A 27378-nucleotide genomic window follows, 5' to 3' on the forward strand; every position below is an offset into this window, starting at 1 on the left:
ACTCTGTGTCAATGTAACCTTCTAACCTTCCTGTCTCAGTTTTATAGCCTGCGAGATGGGGATGATTATAATCCTGCAGGGATATGGTGGGGTGGGGTAGGTGTGATTATGTGTGTGAAACCCTTAGCACCATGTCTGGGCCATAGCAACTGTTCAACAAATGGTAGCGCTTGTAGTCACTTCTGTAGATTGGCTTGTAGATTCCCCTTTCACATCCTCTTTTCACATCCTTTCTGGCTACAGAACAAAGCACTGCAAATGTTCAACCAGAGCCAAAGGAGCCTCATTGCTTGATCCCAGCATGGCTCCTGCTTGGCTTCTGAAGGGCAGAAGTTGGGTCTCACTCACTAGTGGGTCCATCATTGGCACGCAGTGAATGCTGGATGAATAAATGAATGATGTAGGTCCGGTGTTCTCTCACCCCTTTTAGTGACAGAATCCTTTGGCCAAATGAAAATTTTTGTGATGCCCCAATGAAGAAAACTGGGAAGGGGGGCAGCTCTGGCTCCCATGTCATCTGTACAGGCCTGGATACTGCCCTTGGCAAGCAATGGGGGCAACGCTCTGTCACGGGACATTGCCACTTCCCATTTAAATTGGGGACGTGGATTTGTAGAAAACAGAACCCAGGAAATCTGCTAGAGAACTCCTCAGACAGCGTTGCCTAAAGGCCTGGGGCCGCCCAGGCTGTCTCAGTTCTCTATTTTCTCTCATGTGGCTGGAGTGTGGACTGCCGTAAACTTGAAGGACTCTCCCTGCCCCCACCCACCCCCCATCTCCAGAGCATCACACAGATTCAGTTCCACGGGTGAGTGATTTTCTGAGAGCCAGCTCTGTGCAGGCACGATGCTAGGCCCGAGGAGCAAGGGCAAGTCAAGGACCAGCCTGACCCTGTGGATGCTGCTGTTTTCCCCCTGGTGCCTTCCTGCCTCCTCCGTGCGCTCTGCACACCAGATGGCAGAGTGACCTTTTAGCAGTTCAGACCTGGTGTTGCTGCCTCCCTGATGAAGTCCGTGAGGAGCTCCCTATGGCTCTCAGAAAAGAGTCCAGATTCTTCGCCCTGCTCTTTGAGCCCTTCCTGCTGTGTCCCCAGCTCCCCTGGTTTTGCAATCAGAAAATCCCCCCAGGCTGCTCTTGCAGTCCCTGCTCCATCCTTGCTTCTTGAAAGGGCTGGGCTCCCTTCAGCCACAGGGCCTTTGCATGTGTTATGCTCACTCCCCCAGAAGCACTCCCTCCCCCTAACCTACCTCTGTAACACAGGAATGCACATATAATTATCCTTCATTGTTGCTTTTCAGGAAAGCCTGCCCCGAGCCCGCCTTTCTTCCAGAACACTTTCCTAGAGTTGGGATAGCATCTTCCTCACTATACTACTTGACGAACGTCTATTTCTCTCTAGACTGGAGGTCCACAGAGCCAGGGCCTACCTAGTGTAGATCACCATGGCATCCCCAGGGCACAGCTTAGAGTCTGGCACACCGTGGGTGCTCAATAAGTGTTAGTCATGTTGAATTGCTGAAATGCATGCAGGAAGCCAGGACAAGCAGACCAGGCCGTGACTGTCCCTGTGTAGGGTGGAGTTAGACAGCGGATTGGGAGAGGCATAACTCAGGCTCGGAGGAGACTCACGGTCCAAGAAGGGGGACCCTGTCTGGACTGGGGGCCCTAGTGGGGCTTCCAGAAGAGGGATTTCCAGTGCTGCGTGATGGTGGGAGATCAGGCTGCCCAAAGTGGGAAGGGTTGGTGAGGAAAGGCTTATCAGCTGGTGCTTTTAAAGGCAGGTGGGTTGAAGGGGGTTGACTTCCACTTTGTAGGAACAGCCTCCAGAGCAGCCTCTTTGCCTCAGTTTCCTCATCTGTAAAGTGGGCATAAGAATGCAGTTGGTCTCTTAGGGTTGTGGGAGAACTGAACAAGTTCATCTGTGTCATGTGCGTAGGACTGCCTGGCACACAGTGAGGCCTTGTGTTTGCTATTTCTGTGGTTATTTACCCCGGAAAAGTCTTTGGGTTGTTTCCTCCTGATCAGATTTTGACTTATCCTTCCAGAGGAACTGTGTGTACATGTGTCACGGAGTGTATATGTGTGTGTGTGGCCACATCCAGCCAAGCATGTGCCCAGAGAAAGGAAGCACCCTGTGTAGAATCGGGTGTCGCAGCTTCTCCTCGGGAGGAGTCTCAGGCCGGCTTCTGGTTTGGGGAGCTGTGACACTGTGTGCTTGTGGGCTTGCCCAGCCTTCTGGCTTGGTGACCCTAGGTCCATACCGGATGCCCCTCCCCCTGCCCTCCCCCTCACTGCCCCTCCCCAGGTCCACTCAGGAGACCCCCCACTCACTAGCAGGGTCCTGAGCTGAGGGCAGGGTGCCCAGACCAGCCCCTTACAGCGCCTGGGCCTCTGAGTTCCATCTGACACCTTTCCCATGGCTCCTTTCCCAGCCCCACCCCTCTGCCCCCTACCTTCCCTCCCCACCCAGATCTGTCTCTGGGAGCCCACATCCCTGGGCCTGGAGACAGGAGCTGGGGCCGAGCCAGGGCCTGGGAGGAGGGGGTAGTCCTGTTCTCCTGGGAGAGACTCCGATGGTGATGGCTGGGAGATTGTCTGCTTGAATCCTGCCCCTGCCCCTGACCTGCTCAGTAACCTGAGCATTTCAGAACCTCCACTTTCTCTTCTGTAAAATGGACATAACCGAAGCTTCTGCCACCTGGAATAGAAATCAGATCACACAGACCGTGCCTGCTACACACTTGTTGGCTGATCTCTTGATGATGCCTTGGGGTCCCAGCATGCTTGCCCAGGGCCGGAGGGCCTGCCCTCCCACCACCCTCTGCCCTCTTGGCCCCCTTCCGTCCCCCAAGGTACAAGGTTCTGCACCTCAGGGTTTCTTCAGAGGCTTTGTGAGTCTGTGGGCATGAGCGTGTGCCGTGTGTGTACACTGTGAGGCGCGTCTGTACGGGGGTGTGTGCTGGTGAGCAGGAGGCGACTGCACAGTGGTGAATGCTTTCAAGTGCTTTTGAGCCTGTGTGTGTGCATATACCTGTGATGTGGTATAGACAGGTGGTGTGGTCTGTATATGCTGGTGTGTGTCTTGTGTGTTTGTGACGAAAGCGAAGGTTTGGTGTGGGGGTAAAGGAATCTAACCCCGCCCCCCAAGAAGACTGCCTGGGTTTGCCCCCCAGGGAGGGGGGGACCTTCTGGGTAGGAAGCCTCTTTGTGCCTCAGTTCTCCCATCTCGTTTCTCAGATAGCAATAATGATGGTAATTTATTGCTAATAATCATGTGCTGACCTTATCATTCAGCCTGTGAGGACCAAAGGGGTTAACATTCATGGAGCACTTCGAAGAAGCTAGGAGGATGTCAGCTCTTTGTTATTAAGCTGCAGGAGTGAAATTGTAAGCCCCTTGAGGGCAGAGACAAGGTCTGTCTTGCTCACCACAGTATCCCATTGTTTTCCCGTGTCCGCATGTAGTAGGTGCCTAACACGTGTGAATGTCTGTAGCCTAGGTGAATGGTGAAGTTGTGTGTATGTGTGTGTGTGTGTCTGTGATGGGGAATGTGCCTGTGTGCGTGCGTACATGAGTGCGTGTGTGTGTGTGTGTGTGTGTATGTGCTCTGGCTGGGGCATCTCCAGCGCTTTCTGGAGCTCGGCTATTTCAGGAAGCCTCTAGTCTCCTCCTCCTTATGTAAATAAACATGACAGATCCCATCGCCTGTACCAGTGCGGGGAGGTGGGGGGAGGCTCCGGGAGTGGGTGGGAGCTGGGAGGCGGCTCTGAGCGGGGCCAGAGGGGCGTGCGTGCGTGTGTGGCCCGTCTTGCGGGCAGTGCGCTGTGTGTGTGGGGGGGCGCAGGAGGGGCGGGCTCGGCCCTGCCATGCCGGCTGCCGCTGGCCACAGAGGAGGAGGAGGGGGGGCAGGGGGAGGGGAGCTGGCCGCCAGGGCGGCTCGGTGACGAGGCCAGCCGGCCAGACGGAGGTGGCCGTGTTCCCCGCTGCCCGTGATGGGGGGACAGATCACCCGGAGCACCCTCCACGGTAAGGCCCTGGCTGACACCTGAGGGTCTGTCCATCCCCAGCCTGGGGACCGCCTGGGGAGGCTGGGACCAGGAGGCAGCGGGGTTGAGGGCATGGCCATCCCCCCTGCCTCTTGGGAGGTTCTGGGACCTTGGAAGGGGGTGCCTTTGAGTGGCAGGCACTGGGGCAGAGGGGACAGAAATAGGAGGTTGGGCAAAGCAGGAAGAGGGGTCTTTCCCCAGCAGTCGGGCAGGCAGCTGAGTCTCCCCACAAAGTCTCCTCATCCTCTTACCTCCCCAGGTGCCAGGTGGGATGTGAGGTCCGGGGTCCACAGGTCCCTCTCCTAGAACCGAGGCAACCCTCAGACAGCTGGGGGGATCTGTTTGTGGGTCCTGGGATATGGGCCATGGAGGTCAGTGCTGTGCTCCATGACGGAGCCCTGGGGAGATGTGTGGGTTCATGCGTGTGTGCATGTCTCTGCCCATTGGAGGTGTCTGTGCACGTGTACCTGTGCTGCCTTGTGCCTAAGCACACAGGGGTGTGCAAGTGACACCCCCACATTGCCTGATCTCAGTTCTGAAAGCATGTGCTCTGCCGGGGAGGTCAATGAACTTCTGATTCCTGGGGTTCACGTCCGCGCTCACCTAGACCTCAGGCAGACCGGGAGGCTAGCAGGTGAAGGGGTGGGAGAGAGGACCGCTAGGTGGCTGCTGCCTGCCCCTACTCCTCTCTCCTCGTCTGCTTGGCTCCAGGGCTGTGGTCTTGGGAGGAACATGGCCGATGTGGCACCAGACCCAGAAGAGGAAGCCTTCCCAGGGACTTGTTTTGTCATCGCTGGGCCCCAGGAGTTGGGGTTCCTGTACAAACTGGCTGGTGCAGAACAGTGTGGGCTGACCTTGGGGAGTCCCTGCTACACTCCCCTCTGGGTGCCGCCTCCCTCCTCGGGCAGGGCATTAGGAGGTGGGGCCGCCTCCATCTGCCGGGTTCAGTGGGCACCGAGGAACCGGGAAAGGCCTGGGAAGGAAGGAGGGTGGTGGCAGGAGCGAGTGGGAAGCCGTGGCCAGGACTGGTGACCAGGTGACTTCCCCTTTCTGGGCCCTGGACTTTGACAGAGTAATTTCTAATTAAAAAAAGAAAAAGGCAGGAAAGGAAACGTGGGAAAAGCAAATCATTGGCTCTCTTAAAAGGAAATGAATTTTGTCCTGGGCCCAGAGGGCTAAGTGACAGATGGAAGGCCCTGGAAGACACATAATCCGGAGCCGGCCAGAGGCAGTGCCATTGGCCTGGGCCTTGGCCTGAGACTTGGACTGGCCTGACCTGGGCCTGGCCCTGCCCGTCTGTGGGGCGGGGGCTCCTCTTGGGCTTGTTGGCCCCAGTGGGGCCTGCTGGCATAGGGTCTGGAGCCGACTGGCATTTTCCACTGGAGTCAGACTTGGGCAGGCCCATGGCCTGGGAAGGACGAAGAGGCCCTCAGGACAGGCTCAGGACACAGCATGCTATCTTCAGCTGCCTGGGAGCCCGGGGTTCAGAGGGGAGCGGGACCCCAAGAGTACCTGAGATGGTGTATGGCCATCAAGAACTCCTGCTCTGGAGGAGACGGACATGGGTGGCAGTAAGGACAAGTGTCTCCTCGAGCCTTGGTTTTCTCATCTGTCAATGGGGCTAATGATAGTAGCCTCCTCATAGTATTGTGAGGACAGCAGAAGACAATGTGAATAAGGACTGAACACAGGGAAAGCCTAAAGGGCCTGGAGAGGCATTCTGAGGTGTATGTCCTATTCCTCCTTCTCTCATGGAGAACAGAAGGATAGCTTGGAGGGGTGCGCTGAGACTCCAGGAGTCGGGCCATTGGGTGAGGGCCTTGGCCACCAGCCCCTTACCTGGACCACTCTCCTCAGCCTGGGCCCTGTAAGCGGGCCCCAGCTCCGCCCTCAGCCTGCCATCAACACAAATAGGTGGGGGGAGTTGCGGGTCGTGGAGAGCAAGTGTTTGCCTACGCCCGCAGAGCCCCTTAGCCAGGACCCTGCCTGTGTGTCTGCACCTCCGGGTCCCCACGCCTGTACCCTGGCTGCCCTGGTGGCCCTGGCCTCACCCTCTCTCGGGAGGTGAGTTGGGGGAAGTAGGAGATGCCAGGTGCTTGCTAGGGGTGCTGTCAGCCCTGCAGCCTGACTCTGGAGCACAAAGATCCTTCGTTCCTGATTGGATGCTTGGGGGGTTGGTTTGGTTGGGGCTGAAGACGCTGGGTTGCTGGGCTACAGTGCAAGGTGAAGGGTTGTGTGTGCGATTTTCTAGTGGTATGCTTGTGGACGTGTCCTGGTTGTTTGTGTTTCTGGTGTCTGCTGATTGTGTCTGAGTTTTAGACCTCTCTATGTGTGTACCTGCATAGTGTGTACCTATACGTGTCATATTTAAGAGGCCGAACATTTTGTGTCTGGGTTTCCATGTGTGAGCAGCCACATTTGTGAAAGTCTGTTATTTGGTAGAGGTCAGTGTTTCTGCACAAGTCGTGTGTGTGTGTGTGTGTGTGTGCGCGCGCACGTGTGTGATTGGACTGGTGGTGAGGAATCGGGCTCCTCTGGGATCAGCCTGGCAGGGGACCCTTGGGAGAGATTAATTCTCATTTGGAAAATGGTTTCGGCAGTTACACGCTTGATCTCTTTCATGAGGCATATTTCCAGAGCTGCTCCCTGTCTTGAGGGCAGGATGGGGGTGGGGGAGATCCCAGAGAGAGGCCCCCCACCCCTCTCCTTCCCACCCTCCCCTCCTCTTCCCTCCTGCCTCCTTCACTTTCTTCAGTGCCCCCCACCCCGCTGTGACCCAGGGCAAAGGATAGACCAGTTGCTGAGGGGCTGATGTGCGGAAGACACACACACATGCACCCAGACACACATGTCACCCTCAGGTTGGTCTCTGGACCAACAGACTCCAGATGCTGGGATGCAGGGGCCTGAGACACTGGCTCCCACCGCCCCTTCACATGAGGGGATGCTGTGACTCAGAAAGGGAAATGGCTGACTGAGGTCACGTAGCTGGCGGCTCAGAGGGAGTCCAGACCGTGTCCCTTCCGCGGCTAACTCCCTGCTTCCCCTCCATGGTTCCTTAATTCTCACTCTGGCAGCCGGGGAGAGGCCAGCACAGGGACTTAGGCGATCTGGGATCACCATGGAAAGAGCCACCTGTCTCCCGGCAGCAGCTCTGGAGGCTTTTAGACCAAGGTGAGCCCCCCAGAGCCTGGCAGGTATGTCTGTGAACATAGGTCACACACACACACACACACACACCCCACTTATGCCTGTGGGCGTGAGGAATTAGGCTGATCCCTGTCTGTTCTCTTCACTCAGCCCAGTGTCTGGCACCCCACAAATGCTTGGCCAATGAGGAAGAAGGAAGAATGTGGGGTTTGGGCCCTGGCTGCTGGACCACATCAACATAGGTGGGGCAGGTGGTCTAGGGGAGCAGATGGGAGGGACGACATGAGCCCTGAGCTGGGCAACAGGCCAGTCAGGGCTGGAGAGGGAGTGAGACGGGTGTTCCTGGTGAGAGGTTGAATCCTGTTCTGCTCTTACTGGCTGTGTGACTTTATTTGTTTGAGTCTCAGTGGGTGGGGGTGGTAAGGGTTACCTGGAAGGGTTGTGGAAAGAGGAAGTGAGCTAGCAGGCATAAAGGGCAGCCCACCTGGTGCATAGCCAGCACAGTGTATGCATGTGAGTGTCTCCACAGAGGCTCCTCCAGGCCTGTGTGCGCTCAAAAGTGTACACACACACACCCACACACACACACACCCCTGGCTGCCGGTAAGGACCAAGACTGCATCTCTGCCTCCTCCAGCCTTGGCAGGCCCCTGGCACAGTGTGTTACCTGGACGCTGTGTCCCTGTTAGGCACACACCCGCTGTGTGTATATGCACACATGTGCATATGGAGGACAGCTGGGGGTGATGGTCTGTGTGGTGCATGGACTAAGCCATGCTCCCCCTCATTCTCTCCAGCCTGGCTTGGGGCGCTTTTTGCAGGCACTGGGAAGACAGGGGCTCAGAAAGGTTATCATCTGGAATCCCCTTCTGGAATCTTGGGGTGAGAAGGGGGAGGAGGAGGGCTGGTTCCCTCCCTGCAGTGCTGGTGTTGGGAGACACATCTGTATGCACATCTGGCTGTTGGAAATGTCAGGGACTGGGATGCCACAGAGTAAATGAGAGCAGGAGGCTCTGTGTGGAGATTAACTTGGTTGCTAGGGTGCCCATCTTGCCCACACCCACTCCCTGCCACTGTCCTTTGCCCACATGGTCACTGGATCCATTTGTGTCTTCCAGGAAGCAGCAGGACCTGCTCTGCCCATGGCCAAGTTCTCTGGGTCAGATGATCAGGTGCTAATGTGTCCCCTAACCCTGCACAACAAAGGGTGTGCATGGGGACTGCAGAGGTCATGGAGAAACTGACCAGGGTGGAGTGGAGGATTCACACTGGGCAGAGTGGACCGAGCATGCTGGCTGGCTAGCTGCAGCCTGGTGAGCATGACTGCACAGCCAGACAGGTCTGCAAGTCAGAGCCCAGCTTCACTGCTTACTTACTGTTTGAGCTTCTCAGAGCCTCTGTCTCCTCATCTGTACCATGGAGCTAAGTGATCTGTATCAATGTGTAACAAATTACTCCCAAAGTTAGTGGCTTGAAACAGCAATGTGCATGCTCGACTGAGTGACTACTCTGTCATGTCCAACTCTTTGTGACCCCATGGACTGTAGCCCACAAGACTCCTCTGTCCATGGGATTTTCTAGGCAAGAATATTGAAGTGGATTGCCATTTCCTTCACCAGTAAAACAGCAAACACACATTTAATTTTCTCACATTTTCTGTGGGTCAGAAATCTTGACACGGTAGCTAAGGTCTCCAGTTTAATGCCCTTCTTGAAGTTATAGTCAAGTTGCTGGCTGGGGCTGCAGGCTTATCTGAAGGCTTGAGGGGGGAGCCCCATCTAAGCTTGCTTACTTGGTGACTGGTGCTCCCCAGTCCCTCCCATGTGGGCTTGTCCACAGGCCCACCTTACACTGAGGCTGCTCTTCCCAGAGGGAGCAACCTGAGAGGCAAGGAAAAAAGGTGGAGGCTAAAGGCTTGTTACATCCCAGTCTTGGGAGTCCCATCCCATCACTTCAGTTGTCTTCAATTTGTTAAAAGCTAGTTGCTAGGTCCACTCCACACCCTAGGGGAGAGGATTACGAAGGGGCTTACAGGATTACAAAGAGACTGCCAGGAGGTGGAGTTGGGGATCACTGGGGACATCTTCAAGGCTGCTTCCCACAGATCCCTAACTGTCAGGGCTCGGCAGAGTGAGATGAGGTTGTACAGGAAAGGCATCTGGTGTCAGTTCCTGATACAGAAGAAATAAAAAAATCAACCCTTGCAATTTTTCTCCTTCTTCCTGTAGGCAAGTGGGAAGTGCTGGAAGGTTCTGGAGCAGCCTGGACTGTAGTCAGGCATGGGGTGTGGGATTCTGGTTCTGGGCAGTGAAGGAAGCTGTGCCTTTAGTCCCCACTTTCTCTGATTCATCCACTGGGCACCAGAAAGGGCAAGGCACCACGTGGGTGCTGCTTGGTCACTCGCAAGTTTGCAGTGGACTGAAGATGTGAACAGGGGCAGCTCATTCAGTGCTTTTATCGAGTACCTGCTTTGTGCGCTGAGCTAGGCGCTGGGGAAACAGCAGTAAAAAAGACAATGGTGTCTGCCCTCAGGAGGCTCACAGTCCATCAGGGAGACACATAAATAATCCTGTAGTCTTTCCTAGCCAAAAAGCTGCAGAACACAGAAAATGGTCTGAGTGACTCTTTTCTCACATGCCCAGAACCATTCTGGGTGTGAGGAACTCAAGTCAATGCATTGCTTACAGTGGGTGCCTCAAGGCATTGGGGCTGGATTCTGTGGAGGTTCCAGATTTGACAAAGGCTGCTTGGGTGATGGAAGGTCTGTTAGGGACATATGGGACCCCTGGACCTGGTTTGCGGGTGAGAGAGACTTCTGGGAGAAGGTGGGCTTTAAAATCAAGATCTGAAGGGTGAGTAAGAGAAATGCAGGTTTATAGGTGGGAAGGAGGAAGGAATGGTTTCCAGAAGAGAAATAGGCTTGGGCCAGGCCTCAAGGCTAGAGGCTGTTAAGGGAGGTGGGCCCCTGGAGGGAACCCAGAGAAGTTCACATCTGGCCAGTTTTATAATAATCTCTCTCACTTGAAGTCCCTCCCCACCTGCTCTCTGGCATCCTCTCAGTCTTCCCCCTCAGAGGAATCCCTGTTGAGTGACTGTGTGTAAACTAGCCCAAATCAGGACCACTCTGCAGTCCAGATTTTCGGTGTTTGGGGTAAATGAAAGCAGAAATGTCTAGCAGAAATGAAAGCAGAACTAGTCTGAAGTGAACTGATCACTTCCTATGGTGGTGGTTGTTGCATTTTTTAGAAACAATAAGACCTTATGTTGGGATCAGGTGTTAAAGTTTGAAAATTTCTTTTACATCCATGAACTCACTGGGTTCTTAAAATGGCCTGGAGAGGTGGGCAGGGCAGCTGTGATGACTCTGTTTTACAGAGAAAGATATTAAGGTCCAGAGGGATGAAGCAACTTGCCCAAAGTCACAGCAAATCTGTGGAATGGTCAGGGTTGAACCCAGAACCTCCTGCTTCCAGGGCTCCTGCTCTTTGCCCTGTTCCATACTGTCCAGAAAGTGAGACAAGCTTCCCTCACTAGTGATGTAAACGATCATGCCAGCACTGGTATTCAGGTCCGCAGGTTCAGAATGAGGCCATCTTGAACATAGTAGGATCCACCTGGGCCTTGAAAGATGGGTGGGATTTGGAGAGGCGTGGGTAGGGCAGGGAGAGAAGATATGCAGGGCGGGGGAAATAGCTTAACCAGAGGTGAAGGAGAGCACAGATTGATGTTAATTGAAATAATAATATAATTATCTACAACTATGGGCTTCCCTGGTGGCTCAGACCATAAAGAATCTGCCTGCAGTGCAAGGAGACCCAGGTTTGATCTCTGAGTTGGGAAGATCCCCTGGAGGAGGGCATGGCAATCTACTTCAGTATTCTTGCCTGGAGAATTCCAAGGACAGCAGAGCCTGGTGGGCTACAGTCCATGGGCTTGCAAAGAGTCGGACACAACTGAGCAACTCACACTTTCACTTTCACACTTTTATTTACAACTATTATCAATAATAATAGAATTATTATTATAGCAACTACTTACTGGGTTAGTTTTATTTTTTAATTAAAAAATGGTATTGCAGCATAGTTGATTTAGAATGTTGTGATAGTTTCAAGTGCACAGCAGAGGAACTCAGGCATACATATATGTGTATCCATTCTCCTCCAAACTCCCATCCGGTTCAGGCTGCCATGTAACATTGAGCAGAGTTCGCTGTGCTATATAGCAGGAACTTGTCGGTTACCCATTTTAAAATGTAGCAGTGTGTACATCTCTATCCCACACTCTCTAACATACCTTCTCCCCATCCTTCTACCCTAGAAACCTTAAGTACATTTTCTAAGTCTGTGAATCTGTTTGTGTCTTGTAAATTCATTTTTTATTTTGTAATGAATTTTTTTGCAAATTAATTTTTTGGTAAGTTCATTTGTATAATTTTAAAAATTAGACTCCACATGTAAGTGATAGCATATGTTGTTTGTATGTCTCTGTCTGACCAACTTCACTTAGTGTGATAATCTCTAGGTCCATCCATGTTGCTGCAAATGACAGTATTTCCTTCTTTTTTATGGCCGAGTAATATTCCATTGTATATATGGAACATCTTTATCCATTCATCTGTTGATGGACATTTAGGTTATGTCCATGTCTTGGATATTGTAAATAGTGCTGTAATGAACATGGGGGTACATGTATCTTTTCTAATTATGGTTTGCTCTGGGTATATGCCCTGGAGTGGGATTGCTGGTAAATATAGCATCTCTTTAATTCTTGTAAGAATGCCATGGAGGTCTGCTGTGGTTACCATTTTACAGATGAGAAAAATGAGGTCTCAGAGTTAGGTTTGGAGGCAGTAGGCCTGGGTTCGGATCTGGGCTCTTCACTCCAGCCTGGTGACCTTGGTGAGTAGCTTCACTTCTGAGGACCTGTGTCATTGGGAGTGTCATGAAGACACTGCCTGTTAGGCCACACAGAGGTTGGTTATTGTCATAAGTATTGAGCAGATACTCAATATCTCCTCCCGGTTTCTCCTTGGCAGCCCAGCCCAGTGCAGCCTAGATAGCAAGGGCTCTGCCAGGATGGTCCTGGGGCAGGGTATGGGCGGGGGTAGTGGGGAGGTCACTCCAGAGGCTACACTGGGTCTGGGCATCCCTGCCTTGGACCCCGCCGAGAGGCAGGAATTCTGGAGCTGGCGGAGGGTCACCCAGAGGGCTGGCCGCTTGTTTCTGGCAGCTCATAAATGCCCAGGAGGAATGGGCTGGGGTGGGGTGGGGAGAGTTTCCATTGTGTCAGCAGCAGCTTCGCCTGAGGGGGTGCTCCCACTATGACTCCCCAGGAGCTTGTAAACCTGTCATGAAGGGGAGCCTCCCTGGGAGCAGATGGCGAGACTGGGGCTTCACCCAGGACCTCTGGTCACTGGGGGAGCAGTTGTTCAGCTCACAGGCCTCCTGGCATCTTCACACCTTTTGCTGTGGCTGCTCCCCTGACTGGACCTGGCCAACACTTCCTCCACACAGCCTTTCACCACTATGCCTGCCATCTTGGGCTCATGGGGAAAATGATCTCTAGTGTCAGCCACTGAGTAGGGTAAAGGACCCCAAACATGACATTGGGAGATCGGGGTTCAAGTCCCAGCTCTGCCACTTTATTGCTGTGTGACCTCAAGCAAGTTGATTAACCAGTCTGATTGGCAGCTCATCCTTGGAATGGGGGTTTTAAGGGGTCATACTGTCTGTCAAAGTGCACTGGGGAGAAGCCCTGCCCTCAGCTGCCCCTCTGGCCCTTGGCATCAAAGCTGTGAAAGTGAAAGTGTGAGTTGCTCAGCCGCGTCTGACTCTTTGGGACCCCTTGAACTGTAGCCCGCCGGGCTCCTGTGTCCATGGTATCCTCCAGGCAAGAATACTGGAATGGGTTGCCATTTCCTTCTCCAGGGGATCCCTTTGTTCCTGCTTGTTGTATCATAGTGCTGTTCCTTTTTATTGCAGAGTTGTATTTATTGTGTGGGCGTACCATGTTTGATTTATCCATTCACCAGTTGGAGGGCATTTAAGCTATTACCAATATGGGGTTATTATGAATAAAGCTGCGGTACATTTGTGTACAGGTCATTGTGCAGATGTTTCATTTCTCTTGGGTAAGTGCCTGTGAGTGTGATTGCTGGGTTCTGTGATCGGTGTTTAACTTATAAGGAACTGCCAAGCCATCTTCCACATTGGCTGCTCCATTTTGCATCCTAGCAGTGATGGATGAGGGCCATGTATGGAAACAGTTTGCATCTCTGTGTTCTGGCGGCATACACACATGTACTGTGGAAGAGGCAAGATATTAGAAAGCCAGGTATCCCCCTGTGTGCCGCATGAGATCATTTGAAGGTTTGACCCAGGTGAATATTTTTTCAGGTTTCATCAGTTGTGACCATATTTTAAAATGCATTTTTCAAAAATTTATCCAAACCCTTGCTTTCTTGGCTGTAAATGCCGAGTAGTAAGACCTGGGCCCTGCAGTCAGATTGCCTGAGTGTGGCTCCAAGAGCCCCATCCTCCTGGCTATAAGACCTTGGGCAAACCGCTCAATCCCTCAGAGGCTGATTCCTCATCAGGAAAATGGGCTTGTACTGTCTCTCCTACCTCATCAGTTTGCTGTGAGGGTGAAACCAGTTAAGTATGTGTGAAACTCTCGGTTCAGAGCCTGACACGTGTTAGCACTTGATGAATGACTGCTGTTATTATTAGATGGATGGCCCATGTGTAGTAGACGTGTGTACTGTCTCGTACATCCATGTGTACGTGAGTATGTCTGTATGCTCACACTACATGTGTAAATGTGTGTGTAAGGACAGAGAAAAGTCTCTCTCCTTCCTATGTCTCCTAGGGTCCGGGTTACCCTCGTGTGCTCACAGATGTGTGTGGGCTTTTTTGAGGTCATATGTCTGGATGCACACTGTGCCCCCAGGGACCAGGGGTCCCCCAACCACGTTCTCCATCTGCTCAGCTGTCAGCCAGGGAGGCTGGCCCTGGGCTGCCCTGGCCCACTCACCGCCCTCCCTGTGGATGGGAGGCCCTGGGAATGGCCCTTTCAAGGGCCTGGGTGTCTGGTCCCTGGGTGTCCTCATTGTCTTTTCTCTGAACCAGTGTTTCCTGGATCTTTACCCAGGGCCCCAGGAGCCCACCTGGGATATGTGGGGAGTGTCTTGAAGGAAGTTGAGGCCCTGCCGTTCGTCCATGATTCTGAGCGGAGACTGTAGCAGGGACCTCATAGAAGAGTTTCTCAGCAGCTGCTGGGCTCAGCATCTTTAAAAACTGCTCTGTTGAAACATAATTGACACACACTACACCACAGGGGATTAAAGTATATGACTGGGTAGGTTTTTACACATGCATACACCCCTGGAACCATCACCACAAGAGGGTGAACACACCTGTCACTGTCACCCCAAGTATTCCCTTGCATCCTTTGGTGTTTCCCCCTCCTCCCACCATCCGCATGCACCCACCAATCTGCTTGTTATCACTCTAGCTTAGTTTGTGTTTTGAAGACAGTACCAGTAGGGGAGGAAGGGTTTTGAAAGGAGTGGAGGCCCTGCCATTGCTCCATGGACTATATCCAAATTAAAAAAAAAACAAACTGGCTTCACTCAGTGTGATGATTTTGTAATTCATCCATGTTGAGGCTCCTAGCGGTAGTTCATTCTTTTTTCACTGCTGAGTAGTATTCTGTTTATAGATGTACTACATTTGTTACCATTCACCCAGCAGGTAGTTCTTTTTCTATGTTTTCATTTCTGCCTATGTATACAGCCCTGAACAGTGTGTGATGTCACTTTTCACCAGCAGTTTTTTTGAAAGCAAGAGTCAAGCTGTGTCTGAGGCTGGACTGAGCCCATGGGGCACCTCTTCTAGGTGGGACACCTATATCCAGTGCCACCCTCTTCTCTCACCTCAACTGTCCCTTTCCGTGGAATGACCTACCCTACTCTATGCACTTCAAGGATCATTCAGCTTTTCTGGGGGCCTTTTCAGACTGGCAGGGTCTCCTCTGAGCAATTCCAGCTTTCACCACTTGGTGGCTTTCTAAGCCCTTGAGCACCGTTCTGGATTCCTTAGAGCAAGGTGAGCCCCGCCTTGTATGGTGCCCACCTCATGGGGCTGGCATGCAGGAAGCTACACCAGAGAAGCCAGGAGGCTGATGCTCAGGGTATCTGGCTGGCTCTGGACGGTGGATCCTGGTGTTTGGAGCCCTCTGGGAAGGAGGAAGCAAAGATGCAAAGTGATGCAAACCAGTGCAAACACTGTACCAAAATCTGGCCCTTTCCGCCTCCTGGGACTCTTCCTTCTTCTCTCCTCCCTCATTCCATCCCTTTCCTGGAAACCCCTCCTCTCCCTTTAGGGAGGGGAAGACCTCTTGGATAACCAGACTTTCTGTATTATTAAATTCCTGCCTTGGAGGGACCAATTTGAAACATCCTGGAAGGCCTCGATCACATCATGTCACCCCATCTCCCCCATCCGCTGTGCCTCTTCTCAGGATGACAGGGTGGGCAGGAACTGTCCTTCCTGATGGATGAGATGCAGATCTTGGGGAAGAAATGACCCTCCCGCCTGAGCCCCCCCGCCAGGACTTGTGCATTAGTGCTGCCAGGGCTGCTGACACATGTCTCAGAGCCACAGAGTGGAGGCTACTTATTGTCCCAGAGGAGCTTCCCCAATGCTCAGCAGGTAAAGAAGTCACCTGTGATGCCGGAGACACAGGAGACATGGGTTCAGTCCCTGGATCGGGAAGATCCGCTGGAGGAGGAAATGGCAACCCGCTCCAGTATTCTTGCCTGGAGAATCCCATGGACAGAGGGCCCTGATGGGCTACAGTCCATGGGGTCGCAAAGAGTCGGACATGACCTAACACATGGCATTGTGCCAGAGAGGGAAAGTGACTTCCCCAGGGTCACATGGCCAGTTAGTGATGGACACGAGCTGCCTGGCACCACGTCCCGTGTTCTTTCCTCTCTTTACCCTGTCTCCTGGGTGCCAACTTCACATGTTTGTATGGTACCTTCTGAACCCAGCTCTGTTAATGGAAGGAAGTACAGACCAGGGGTGCTTGAGGCAGCTCCGAGTTCCTTGGAAGCCTGGGCGAAGAGGCCTGCCTCTGTCCACGGTGTTGTGATTGTGGTCGGTGTGAAACAGGAAGGCAGCCTGCGTGCAGGGAGGTGGTCCTGAAGGAGGGAAGAGATGGGCATGGTCCTGCAGAGGCTGCCCCACCCACCCACCTTCCTGGTCTCCAGTGGCAGCCCCTTGGTCACGTGTTGACTGCAGCCCAGCCTTGTCGGTTCAGCTCCAGTGCCTTCTCCTCCTCCTCCCCTCCTCCAGGAAGCCTTCCTGGGAAGTGACTTATCTGTACGTCCTTTTGGTGCTTCTCTGTCTGCCATTTGTGTTTCAATTTCTGTCCATGTCTTATCTCCCTCCTTGGACTGTTGGCATCTTGAGGACAGAGTCCATGTATGTTTCATGCCTTATCTTCAGTGCCTAGGACAGGGCTTGGCATTCAGCAGATACATAATGAATATTTGTTGAATAAAATAAATGACATTGGTAGTGAATGACAGTGAATAGTGGTAGATGTTGGTTGCAAATGATTGCTTTCCACATGGTGGAGGTTGGAAAATAAATGGTCGTAAATACTAATGAGGATCAGTAGATGTTAACTTGTGGTTGTGGGTGACACATGAGGGTAGATGATGGTGCTGGGAGGTGATAGGTGAAGGGTGGGAGCGGTTGGTGGTGGTGGGCGGTAATGGGTGAAAGGTGGGAGTAGATGGTGGTGGGAGGTGATGGGTGAAGTGTGGAGGTAGCTGGTGGTGGTGGGAAGTGATGGCTAAAGGGTGGGAGTAGATGGTGGGAGGTGATGGGTAGAAGGTGGGGGGTAGATGGTGGTGGTGAGAGGTGATGGGTGAAGGGTGGGAGTATATGATGGTGGGAGATGATGGTGGGAGGTGGGTGGAGGGTTGGGGTAGATGGTGGTAGTGAGAGGTGATGGATGAAGGGTGGGCATAGATGGTGGTGGATAAAAAATGGTGGTAGGTGGTGGAGTGGGAAATGCAGTGGATGGTATCGGGAGAAGGATAGTGGCAAGAGGTGGCAGTGGTGGTGAGGGGCAGTGGTGGTGGAAGTCCTGGGCAGTGGTGATTTCTCTGATACCCCAGCCCTCTGCCCTTCCCTAAGGGACCTTGGTCCAGCTCTCGGACTGTCAGATTCTCTAACGCTATGGCTCGTTCCTTTGCAGACTCCACTGGGGGCCCCCTCCCTGTCACCTCTCACCGATGCCACCACAAGCAGAAGCACTGCCCGCCCGTGCTGCCCGGCGGGGGGCTCCCAGCCACGCCGCTGCTCTTCCACCCCCACACCAAGGGCTCCCAGATCCTCATGGACCTCAGCCACAAGGCTGTCAAGAGGCAGGCCAGCTTCTGCAACGCCATCACCTTCAGTAACCGCCCGGTCCTCATCTATGAGCAAGTCAGGCTGAAGGTGGGGCCTCTCTCCCTGCCCCTGTGGCTGCATTCCCTGGGGCCTCTGGACTTCCCCGCTTCTGCTTACGGCCATCACCCACCTTGATCTTCTCTTTCCTCTCTGCTGCCACTTCAGCTCTTCCTCATTCCTCCTCTTTCTCCTTACTCTTTTTCTCAGCCTTCCCTGTGTGATAGAGAAGGAAGTAGAAAGGGGAGTGGCCATGGGGAGGTGATGGGACAAGGATGAGGGTAGTTGGTGGGGGAAGGTGGGGGTTCCTGGGAGAAGGAGAGGAGACCCAATTGTGGGTGAGCTGGGCAGTTACTCCCCATAGGAGTCTGCCTGGGGTGGTCTGCAGAGAAGGGTACAGTCCCTTCCCCTTGGGCTCGCTGATGGCCGGGGCAGGGAGGCTGGGCTGGGAGTCTGTCTGAGGCCATGCCCCTGCCACCCAGATCACGAAGAAGCAGTGCTGTTGGAGCGGGGCCCTGCGACTGGGCTTCACAAGCAAGGACCCGTCCCGCATCCACCCCGACTCGCTGCCCAAGTACGCCTGCCCCGACCTGGTGTCCCAGAGCGGCTTCTGGGCCAAGGCGCTGCCTGAGGAGTTTGCCAACGAGGGCAACATCATAGCCTTCTGGGTGGACAAGAAGGGCCGTGTCTTCTACCGCATCAACGACTCGGCCGCCATGCTCTTCTTCAACGGGGTCCGCACGGCTGACCCGCTCTGGGCCCTGGTGGACGTCTACGGCCTCACTCGAGGCGTCCAGCTGCTGGGTGAGTGCCCTCTCCCTCCGACCCCTCAGATGCAGGGCACACCTCCAGGGGCTGTGGTCTGACTGGTTCCGTCAGGCATGGGGCTGCCCCCCACACGGGGAGCGAGTGGGAGCCTTGGTGTGAACTGCAGAGCATCCCTGCCTTCTGGCCTGCAGCTGTGGCCATTGGAGCTTGGTGAGGTGTCTGCCCTCTGTGGCCCCCCAGGTTGTGCCTTTGAGCTGTGTATGAGCTTCATAATCATCTATGGCAGCCTTGAAGACCACCCCTCCCATCCAGGAAGTAATTAATGTTAATCATCGTAACTACTACAGTTCACAGAGTACTTACTGTGTGCCAGGCACTTTGTTAGTGCCATTCTGGTAACAACCCTGGGAGGCCGACTCCATCGCTGGGACCATGGAGGTGAGTCTCATCTCAGGGAGGTTGTCTTCACTCCTCGGAAGTGCTGCAGGTGAGCTGTAGAACCAGCACTCTGTCCCGAGTGAGCCCCAGGCCCTGGGCTCTGCAGCCTTCCAGGAGGTCCAACCCCACCTTAGTGCTTTTTGCATGGATGGAGGTGGAAGGGGTAGTGGGGGAGAGCAGAAGGCACTTGAGGGGCCAAGACTCTGCTTGCTGCTCCTGGGCCCCCAGTGTGACTAAGTCTTCAGGGCAGTGAGAGGGCAGGCATCCTGTGGGCAGCCAGGAGGAAGAGCATTGGAAGCTATCCTGGGGTTGCTAAAGTACCAGGCTTCCTGGCAAGGGCACATGCAGACCCCTAAATGCCAGGGCTGGAAGGGGCCTCCGAGTCTCAGACCTCCTTGAGTCTCACAGCAAGTTGGTGGCTGAGGACTGAGAATCCAGGTCACTGGACTTCCATTGGACTTGAGTGTGTGCCGGCAAGCATGTGTGCATGTGCCTGTGTGCACATAGACTGGGTACAGGCCAACCCAGTGGCAAACTGGCTGTGTCTTCAGGAGGAGCGTGGATGAACCTCAGCTTTCCCATCTGTACAATGGGTCAATAGGAAGATGAAACCCAATTAAAGAGGTTGTGAGTAATATACCCAGCATAGTCCGGGGCACCAAGTAAATGCTCAGCCAACACTTGCTCTTGTCACCTCCCCTCCCTTCCCCCTTCACTGCAGAGAAAGCTGCCATGGAGGTGGTGGGAAAATGTTTTTCTTTTTGTCCTTTCTGACATCAGAGCCTAGAAACTGTGAAGCTCTTCTTTTCTAGTCAGTTTTATTTGAGTAAAAAAGATAGTGGGGGGGAAAAAAAGATGATGAAAGTAAAACCAAATGAGTAAACTCTTCTATGAGAGGGAGGGATCCATGCCTTACCCACCGGGTTCCTTTCCAGAGTGGAATCTTGTGCCTGGTGTGTGGAGCATGTTGAGGATATTTGCAGAGTGAGGAGGGGAAAGTGGGGGATGGAAGGTGACTTGTTAGATGAAGGAAAGGGTTGAGGGGTGGCTGAGGGAGACTCAGCCCTGCTCACAGACAGCCCAGGCTCACTGGGAGACAAAGCAAGCACAACTCCAGACACGATCCAGGCAGAGCCCAAGCGAGGACAGTAAATCGCTGGATGCTGTGGTCACAGGATCTCGTCCATCTGCCGAGACGGTTCCTTTCAATTATCTTATTTACCCTTTCAGCCCCTGGTTCTGGAGGGAGTGGTTATTATCCCCATTTGGCAGGCAGAAAATTGAGGGCTATTGAAGGCCTGGCTTGCCTGTGTAGGGATGTGGCAGAGTGGAGACTTGAACTGGGTATTCTGGTGCCCAAAGCGGTACATTTCAATTTACCCACTGGGGGGTTTCAGCAGGTAGTCAGTGGAGGATGAAATTAGTGAGGGCGGATGGAGTCCAGGAAGGCTTCTTGGTGGAGGAGGCTTAGGCTGGGCCCACAACTTTGCAAGGGTGAGGACGAAACGGACATACCAGGTGAGATGAGGCTTCCTAATCTGCAGGCCTGAAGAGTGATCTTGAAGGGCCGCACCCAGGGCAGAGCCCAGGCACTGACCTGGCCTCTTTGACTATAAATAGGTTTTCACGCAGTAATTTCAGTTGCATTTGAATTTCCCATCAGGCTCCTCTCTACACCCTGTAAGGCCAAAGCCCTAGCTGATTCCCGTCACAGCTGTAAATCACCATAATCCCTGGGCATTTTTAAACACTGATTATGGCCCCTAAAATGAATTAGCAGATTAAAATATGTCCTCATTTTGTTCTTCCTAAATTGATTTTTTTGTTAAAAAAAAAAAAAAGAGTGAGAGAGACCCACCCAGGTTATCTTTGGAGGTGGGCCTGCTGCTGTGTGTCTGCACCCCACAGCCCTGCCCCCGGGACATGCCCACTGCCCCGTGCGGTCTCAGGGTCTACTTCCCTCCCTCCCCTCTTCCCTCTGCTCCCATCTGCCCATCTTCCCCTCCCTCCTCTCTGCACGTCACTTTCTGGGCCTCTCTCCTCCCTCCACCTAGATCCCCCTGGCTCCTCTGCTTCCCCTTGTCTCCCTCCTGCGCTGAGTTTCTCCCCTGAATAAGTCACTCTCTGTCTTGGTGGCTCTGAGAATGGGCCTATCTTTCCTGTGTCTCATCTTTGTCCCCTAGATCAGTGTCTCATCTTTAGAGATTACCTGCCAGGCCTGTCCCCCTGCCCCCACCTGTCTGGAACCTGAGGCAAAGCCCTCCGAATCCTGCCTGTCCAGCATCTGCTCCTCAGACTAGAGACATCCTGGGGTCCCTGGCACATAGTAGGCCCACAAGTCAGGCCATGGGCAGATTGGCCGTCTTCCCCGAAAGGGTGGAGGCAAGGGCTGGTGTCTTTCCCTGGTTGACACCTCCAACTGGGGGCCCCGTCCCTGCCCCGCCACAGCCCTAAACATCACCTGGGCTCCCCCCTGCCCAGGCCATGGCCCCAGCAGACCTGCTTCAGGCCTTCCAGGCTCCCTGTTATGCTGGAGTTCACAGCAGATCACCCTCTTCCCTCCGGGTGCCCTGGCCCAAGCCCTGGCTGGTATCTCAAAGAATAACAGCTTCCTACCTCCAGGAAGAAGGACCTGCCAGCAACTAAATAAACACAAGTTTTATGGGGTGATTAATACTTGGAGAGATAAGTTCCTATCCCAGTTTTCAAGGTCTCCCTGCGCCTCTCAGAAATGTTGATTCAGGAAGAGCAGCTGTGGGTCCTGGCCAAAAGCTGGTGAGCTAGGATTCCACTTATAGGGTGCTCCTGCATACCCCTCTGTGCCCACTGCAGCTTAGGTGCTCTGCAGTAGTCAAAACTGGAAACCCAGCCCCTCACCTGAAAGAGTTTTTACACTGGGGGGCATACCATATGACTGCTCTGAAGTGACCTAAATCCAATACTGCATAAAAGTGTGGCTGAAGAATAAAACTATGGGGGTACAGCTGGGGAGCAATCCAGAAAGACTTCATGTAGGAGGTGAGTTTTAAGTCAGGAACCAGAGGAGGTGGGAAAAATGGACCTGTTGAGGAGGAACAGTGTAGGCCAGACAGGAGGGGTGGGCATGGGCACAGAAATGGGGAACTGGCAGTCAGTTGGGGAGCAGATCCTTCAGGGAAGGGGGTTAAGTGGGGAGGTTGTGGATGACTTGTGGACTTGAGGAGAGTGGGTGTGCACAGGTATGGGTATGTGCATGTATCACAGGGGAGACTCAGCAAGAGAGTTGAGTTTCCAGCAGTTCTTGCTGTCAGGTTTTTCAGTAAGAGGAAATGTGGCCCAGAGATGGGAAGGGGCCTATCCCAATTCTCCCGACTAGTCAGAAGCCAGGCTGGGCCCAGAATTCAGACTTTCCAGCTGATCTAGGCCCAAGGTCAGTGTGAAAAGACTTATTGCCCACTCACGATGTGTGTGACTGAGCCCAGGAGGCTGTTAAGAGGCCATGGGCATGGGGGGTCTCCCAAGGACTCATGATGTCATCTCAGGTCTTGGAAAAAGACCCCACCTGCCTACCGAGGAGAAGGATGTTTGGAGACTCTCAGGTCACTTTCTGGGGGCCAGGCTGCTGCTGTGCAAGTTTCTGGGGCAGTGGACCAGCCTGGCTGCCCAGCAGTGAGAGGCCTGGACCTCTCTATAGAGAAGGCCAGGGGTCAGGTCCTTATCCTGGCTGTGCCCAGCTTGTGGTACAGAGTGTGAGGCATCCCGGCCGGTTGAGGACCACACTGCCATCTGGGGCTTCCGCTTCCCAGGCTAAACTAATATTTACCTTAAGCTGTGGCTGCCAGGGGCCGAGAGGCAAATATTAGCTTAAGGGGCCCAAGCCAAGCGCTCGGAACAAAGAGATGAGATGCTGATCGTGGTGTCTTTCCCTTTGATGGTTTTCGTTTCTTCTTAGTTATTTAAAAAAAAATCTTGCTGTTCCTTCTGCTTCAGACTCTTCCAGTGCTGCTTTTTTACTCACCTCAAATTCTGCTGATTATATTAAGGCCCCGTATCAAACCCTCCCCTCTGCTAGGAAGCTTCCCCTGACCTACTCTGTTCTTCATGACTCTTCCTCTTCCTGAAGCGAGTGGAGGTTCTACGCCATAACAGGAGTTCTGTATCATGTATTTGTCCTGCTCTTTAAGAATACAGTAGAGATCTTCTTTGATTGCATTCTAAGGAAAGTTATTATTGTGCCTATTTTGCAGGTAAGGAAACCGAGGCTCATAGAGGTCTGACAGCTTGTCCATGGTCACACTGCTTAGTAGAGCTGGGACTTGAGCTCAGAAGTGTGGGCTACATTACTCCCCAGCCTCTGTAAACAGGAAGCTCTCTGGTCTCCCTGTGATGTCTAGATACCCACCAAGGGTGGGGATTTTGGCCCCCTGTGTCTCCCAGAATAGAGCGGGGATCAGCCACATGTGTTGGACACAGATAGGCCACCGAGGGCCCTGGCAGAGACCAAGAGGGGTGGTGGGCACCCAGTGTTCTGTTTAGTGGTGAGGGTGCGTCTGCCCGCCTCGTAGTTCCTCGAAGTCTTTTGAAGGCTTTGTTTGATCCCGTCCTTCACAGCGGGCTGTAGTTTTCTGCCAGAATCAACCTACATAAGGTGCAAGCATATATAATTGCCAATAGCAGGCTGTTTGTAATGTTCAGAAATGGCAGTTTTGCGTGTTTCCATCTAGTATCTCTTTGGCCCAAGATACAGTTCTGGGGGACTTGGAGAGGCCTGGTGGCCCCGGGTGGGGCATATGGAGGGGAGGACCTGGGGTCCTGGGGACGAACTGAGGACAAAGCCCTCATTTGAGAAACAGGAGGCCTGGCTGAATTAAGACTCCACCTGGCCGCTCACTGACTTTGGGCGTCTCTCAGCATCTCTGTGCCTCGCCCGCCTTTTCTGTTATTTGGACATAATTGTACATGCACCATTTACCTCACAGGTAGTCTGTGAGGCTTCCGGACACGTAAAAGTGTTTACGTAAATGGGAAAGACTGTTGTCTTTAGGTTAAACAGGAATATCTAATTTAAAAACACCACCAAAGTAGACAGTCCCCCGCTTGTCCTCTCACTGAAAGAGGGGCAAGTGCCTGTGTCTGGATAAAAGTCAAACCATGCAATCGAAATTATTTCTTGGGATAAGGCCTATGGTTCTCCACCTGGGTTCCTTGGAGCACTGGGGTTCCACAGAGGCATCTCGGACGTGGCTGAGTGGCCGGGCTCTGTGGTCACCTCTTAGACATCAACCAGAGTTTTCAGTTCCTTTGGACGAACGATTCTATTGCTTGGGGTGGGGCGGGGGGGTGGGGGGAAGTTTTGAGACCCACCAGACCAGATGATTCTGGGGAATCTATCCATCTAAGATCCATGGCTTGAAGATTCTATAAATCTAAGACTCTATGACTCTGAGGGCTTCTGGAACATTCTGCCCTTTGCTCCATGAGCCTCAAAAGTGTGTTTGTTTCTCCCAGCTTTCCTGTGGTTGGGTTTATATGGAGAGGGTGGAGGTGGTGTGGGTGTCAGGGCACTTCCCAAAAGGGTGGAGGAACCCTTTGTCCATCCCAGCCATGCACCCACCCTCCTGGCTCCTTCCCCTGCCCCATGCCAGCTGTGAACCAGCGGGAGGATGTTTATGGACATAGTAAATGGGTTGGTGCGCCTTCCTAACAGGGGCCAGCAGAGGTCCGCCAGCCAGCTGGGCGGCTGCAGGCTGACCCGTGGTTAAAGATTATCCAGTGCTGCGGATGTGAGAATCTAAACAAACAAGACTTGGACTGATGGCTGGCTCTGCTTCAAAAGAGCCTCTGCTGCAGCGCCCAGGCCCTGGTTAACCCACACTGACTGGCAGCGTGTAGATCTCGGGGCAGGAGCTGCCCGGGTGCCCTCCGCCTGGCACCTCCCACTCCTTTCCCTTCCTTTCTCCTCGCTGGTTTTGCTCAGACTTTTCTCCCTAGGCATTTGCTAATGCAGTTTTCCCAGCCGAGTGCCTCTTGCTTCTGTCAGTCCAAATGCTCTTGTCCTTCAGGGCCTGGGTCAAATCTTGTTTCTTCTGAGATGCCATCTCATCTCTGACTCACCCTGAAACAGAAGTTCTTAGCCTCAGTTGGACAGCATTATCCTAACAGGGAGATTTATTCTAAAGAAGAGAAGGCTCAGAGGGGGCCCCAGGGAGTGGGTACAGGACACTTGCATCTATGCAAGGAGTTTTTTTTCTAACAGTCACAGGTGTTCAAAGGTAGGGAATAGATGGCCTTGAGAAGTGGTGAGCTTCTTGTCCCCAGGGGCATTCTAGCCAAGGCTAGGTGAGAACTTCGCAGAGATAAACAGATTTCCTTATTCTCCTCTAAGGTCTTGTCTAACCTGAGATACTGAGGATTTTCATGACTCCAAGCTCCAAGTCTCCCAAGGGCTCCTGGCTCCACAGGGCCTGGGTCCTGGCTGTCTCTCCTTAACCCCTGTCCAGGGCTGGGCACACAGGGCTCAATGGGTGGGTATGCCGGGTGCCTTCCCGAAGAGGGGAAGCCCAGGCCTCCTCGCCCTTTGCAGGGCCTGGCTCTTTCTGCCCTGGCCCAGGGGATCTGCCAAGCCAGCACCAGGTGCCAGACGAGGCAGGAGCTGAAGATGGACAAGTTCTTTCTTGACAAAGGGGCCACGAGAGGGGAGCCAGCTTCGCAGCTTCTCCTGTGGCCCTCTGCCACCTCTCCCCCATCATAAACAACTCTCAAGTAGGAGTCGCATGTCCCAGGCCCGGATTAAATAACTCGTTGCTTCAAACATGGGGTCATCCCACTGATGGAGGTTGCAGGCCAGCCGTTGGTGCCCCAGGGTGCAGTCCTGTGCTGAGGTGGGGCCGTGGTGTTCTCCCCTGGCTTTGGGGGCCTGGCCCCTTCCCTGACCCCCGAGTTGACGTGGACTCATTCCACCAGGACCTTTGTATCCCCTCTGCAGAGGGTGCCCTGACCCGCTCCTCTGTCTCGGGTTTCATCTATTTCAGGGCCTCGCGCAGACGGGCACACTGATGGGACGGTTATTTTGGAGCTTGCTGGCGGCTTGCAGCTGCTCCTGACCCCAGGGGTGGAGGGGATGGGAGAGGAGACATACTTGGGTTGGGTAGTGGCCCCAGGGGTTCTGTTTTTAGCTGGTTCCCAGCACCTCTTTTATCTCCTCTTCCAACTCCTGTGGTATTTCAAGCAAGGTCAAAGGTGTCACTTTCCTGCCCTTTCTCTTCTTTCTTTTCCCACTGTTTCTCCTTCTTTCTCTTCTTTTGTCTCTAATCTTCACTTGAAGCTTCTCCTTCCTGGCCTTTAGTCAGTGAGGTCATTCAGCGATTCTGTCCTGGGTGCTTATCATGACTGATGCAAAGTCCTAGGTTCAAACAGTTAGTTCCCTGGGTGCAGGTGGACCTGACTTTGACAAACTCAACCTGAGCAAATATTAATAACGGAAGTTATCAAGTATCTAGGTGCCAGGGGCTTTGCACTCTACCTCTGATCCCTTCAACAATATCGCAAAGCAGGTATTATTATTATCTCTAGGTGAGTGATCTGGGACTGGAGGAAAGTGGCTCACCCACAGGCCACCAGCCAAGTGCTGGGTCAACATTTAAACCCAGGCCTGTATCACTCCAGAGCCCATGCATATTCTTCTGAGCCATGTAGCATGAAGACAGTAACAGTGGCTCATGGTAACCTAGTGATTATCTTGTGCCAGGTACCCTAGATGCTTTATTCCACTGCATCTTCTTCACAGTATTCCTTCCAAAAGGAGTATTAGAATTCAGATTTCATACCAATAAGGAAATGCTGATTTCACTGCTATAGAAGAGAGGCCCAGAGGGCTTAAGCTATTTATCCAAGGTCATACAGCCAGGAAATGACAGAGGTCGGATGGGAACCCAAACTGATGACTTCAGAGTCTTGCACTGAACTGTGTTCCTATCTTGCCTACCAATATATGGATTTTGATTACAAAAAATCCTAAAACACTCTCAGGTTGCATTATAAGAAGTATAGAGTACTTATTAGGAGGGGTGTGTGATGGCCACACTGTGCCTCAAGCTGGTGAGAGTGTATCTGAGTGTATCTGAGAGTGTACTGAGTCTGGCGCTGTTCGTTGTCTAAGAGGTGGGAAGGTGTGTGTGGAGTCTGAGTATTCCCTGAGGAGAGCTGTCTTCAGTGTGGGGCTGAGAGGCAGCCCCAGAGGTAATAGGTATAAATTCAGGAAGGTTATAACCAAATGCACCCTGGAAAGTAAACTGTATAAAGAGCAACACATGAGCTGACAGTGTTGGGTGTGTTTATATGTACATGTTTGTGGGTAGCGATCATTTTATTTAGGTTGATACACAGTCTACTCATTTTTAGTATCTAGCAGTTTTGTACAAAAATAGTAATTAATTTGTAAATACTACCAGAAAATTTTCTAGCTGGTATATAATTTTTTTTATTTTTTATTTATTTATTTTTTTGGTTTGTAATTTTTTAAGAGCGTTGTGTTT

At 52.9% G+C, this 27378-nt stretch overlaps 1 protein-coding gene across 2 annotated transcripts in view; it reads left to right on the top strand.

Moving 5' to 3' along the window:
• The window catches only part of NEURL1 (neuralized E3 ubiquitin protein ligase 1), a 71727-nt gene that overhangs the window by 37272 nt on the left and 7077 nt on the right, over window positions 1–27378 (top strand). The window contains exons 1-3 of one of the 2 annotated variants that reach the window (XM_065923256.1): window positions 3902–4026; window positions 17469–17710; window positions 18142–18463. In XM_065923256.1, the coding sequence (XP_065779328.1) occupies window positions 3993–4026; window positions 17469–17710; window positions 18142–18463 (598 nt within the window). In that variant the 5' untranslated portion in view covers window positions 3902–3992. Of the gene's footprint in view, window positions 1–3901; window positions 4027–17468; window positions 17711–18141; window positions 18464–27378 lie in introns of those variants that run through there. The other variant, XM_065923255.1, reaches the window with a different exon arrangement.

The sequence above is a fragment of the Muntiacus reevesi genome, chromosome 2 (genome assembly GCF_963930625.1).
Source record: "Muntiacus reevesi chromosome 2, mMunRee1.1, whole genome shotgun sequence".
In the NCBI taxonomy this organism is placed as follows: Eukaryota; Metazoa; Chordata; class Mammalia; order Artiodactyla; family Cervidae; genus Muntiacus; species Muntiacus reevesi.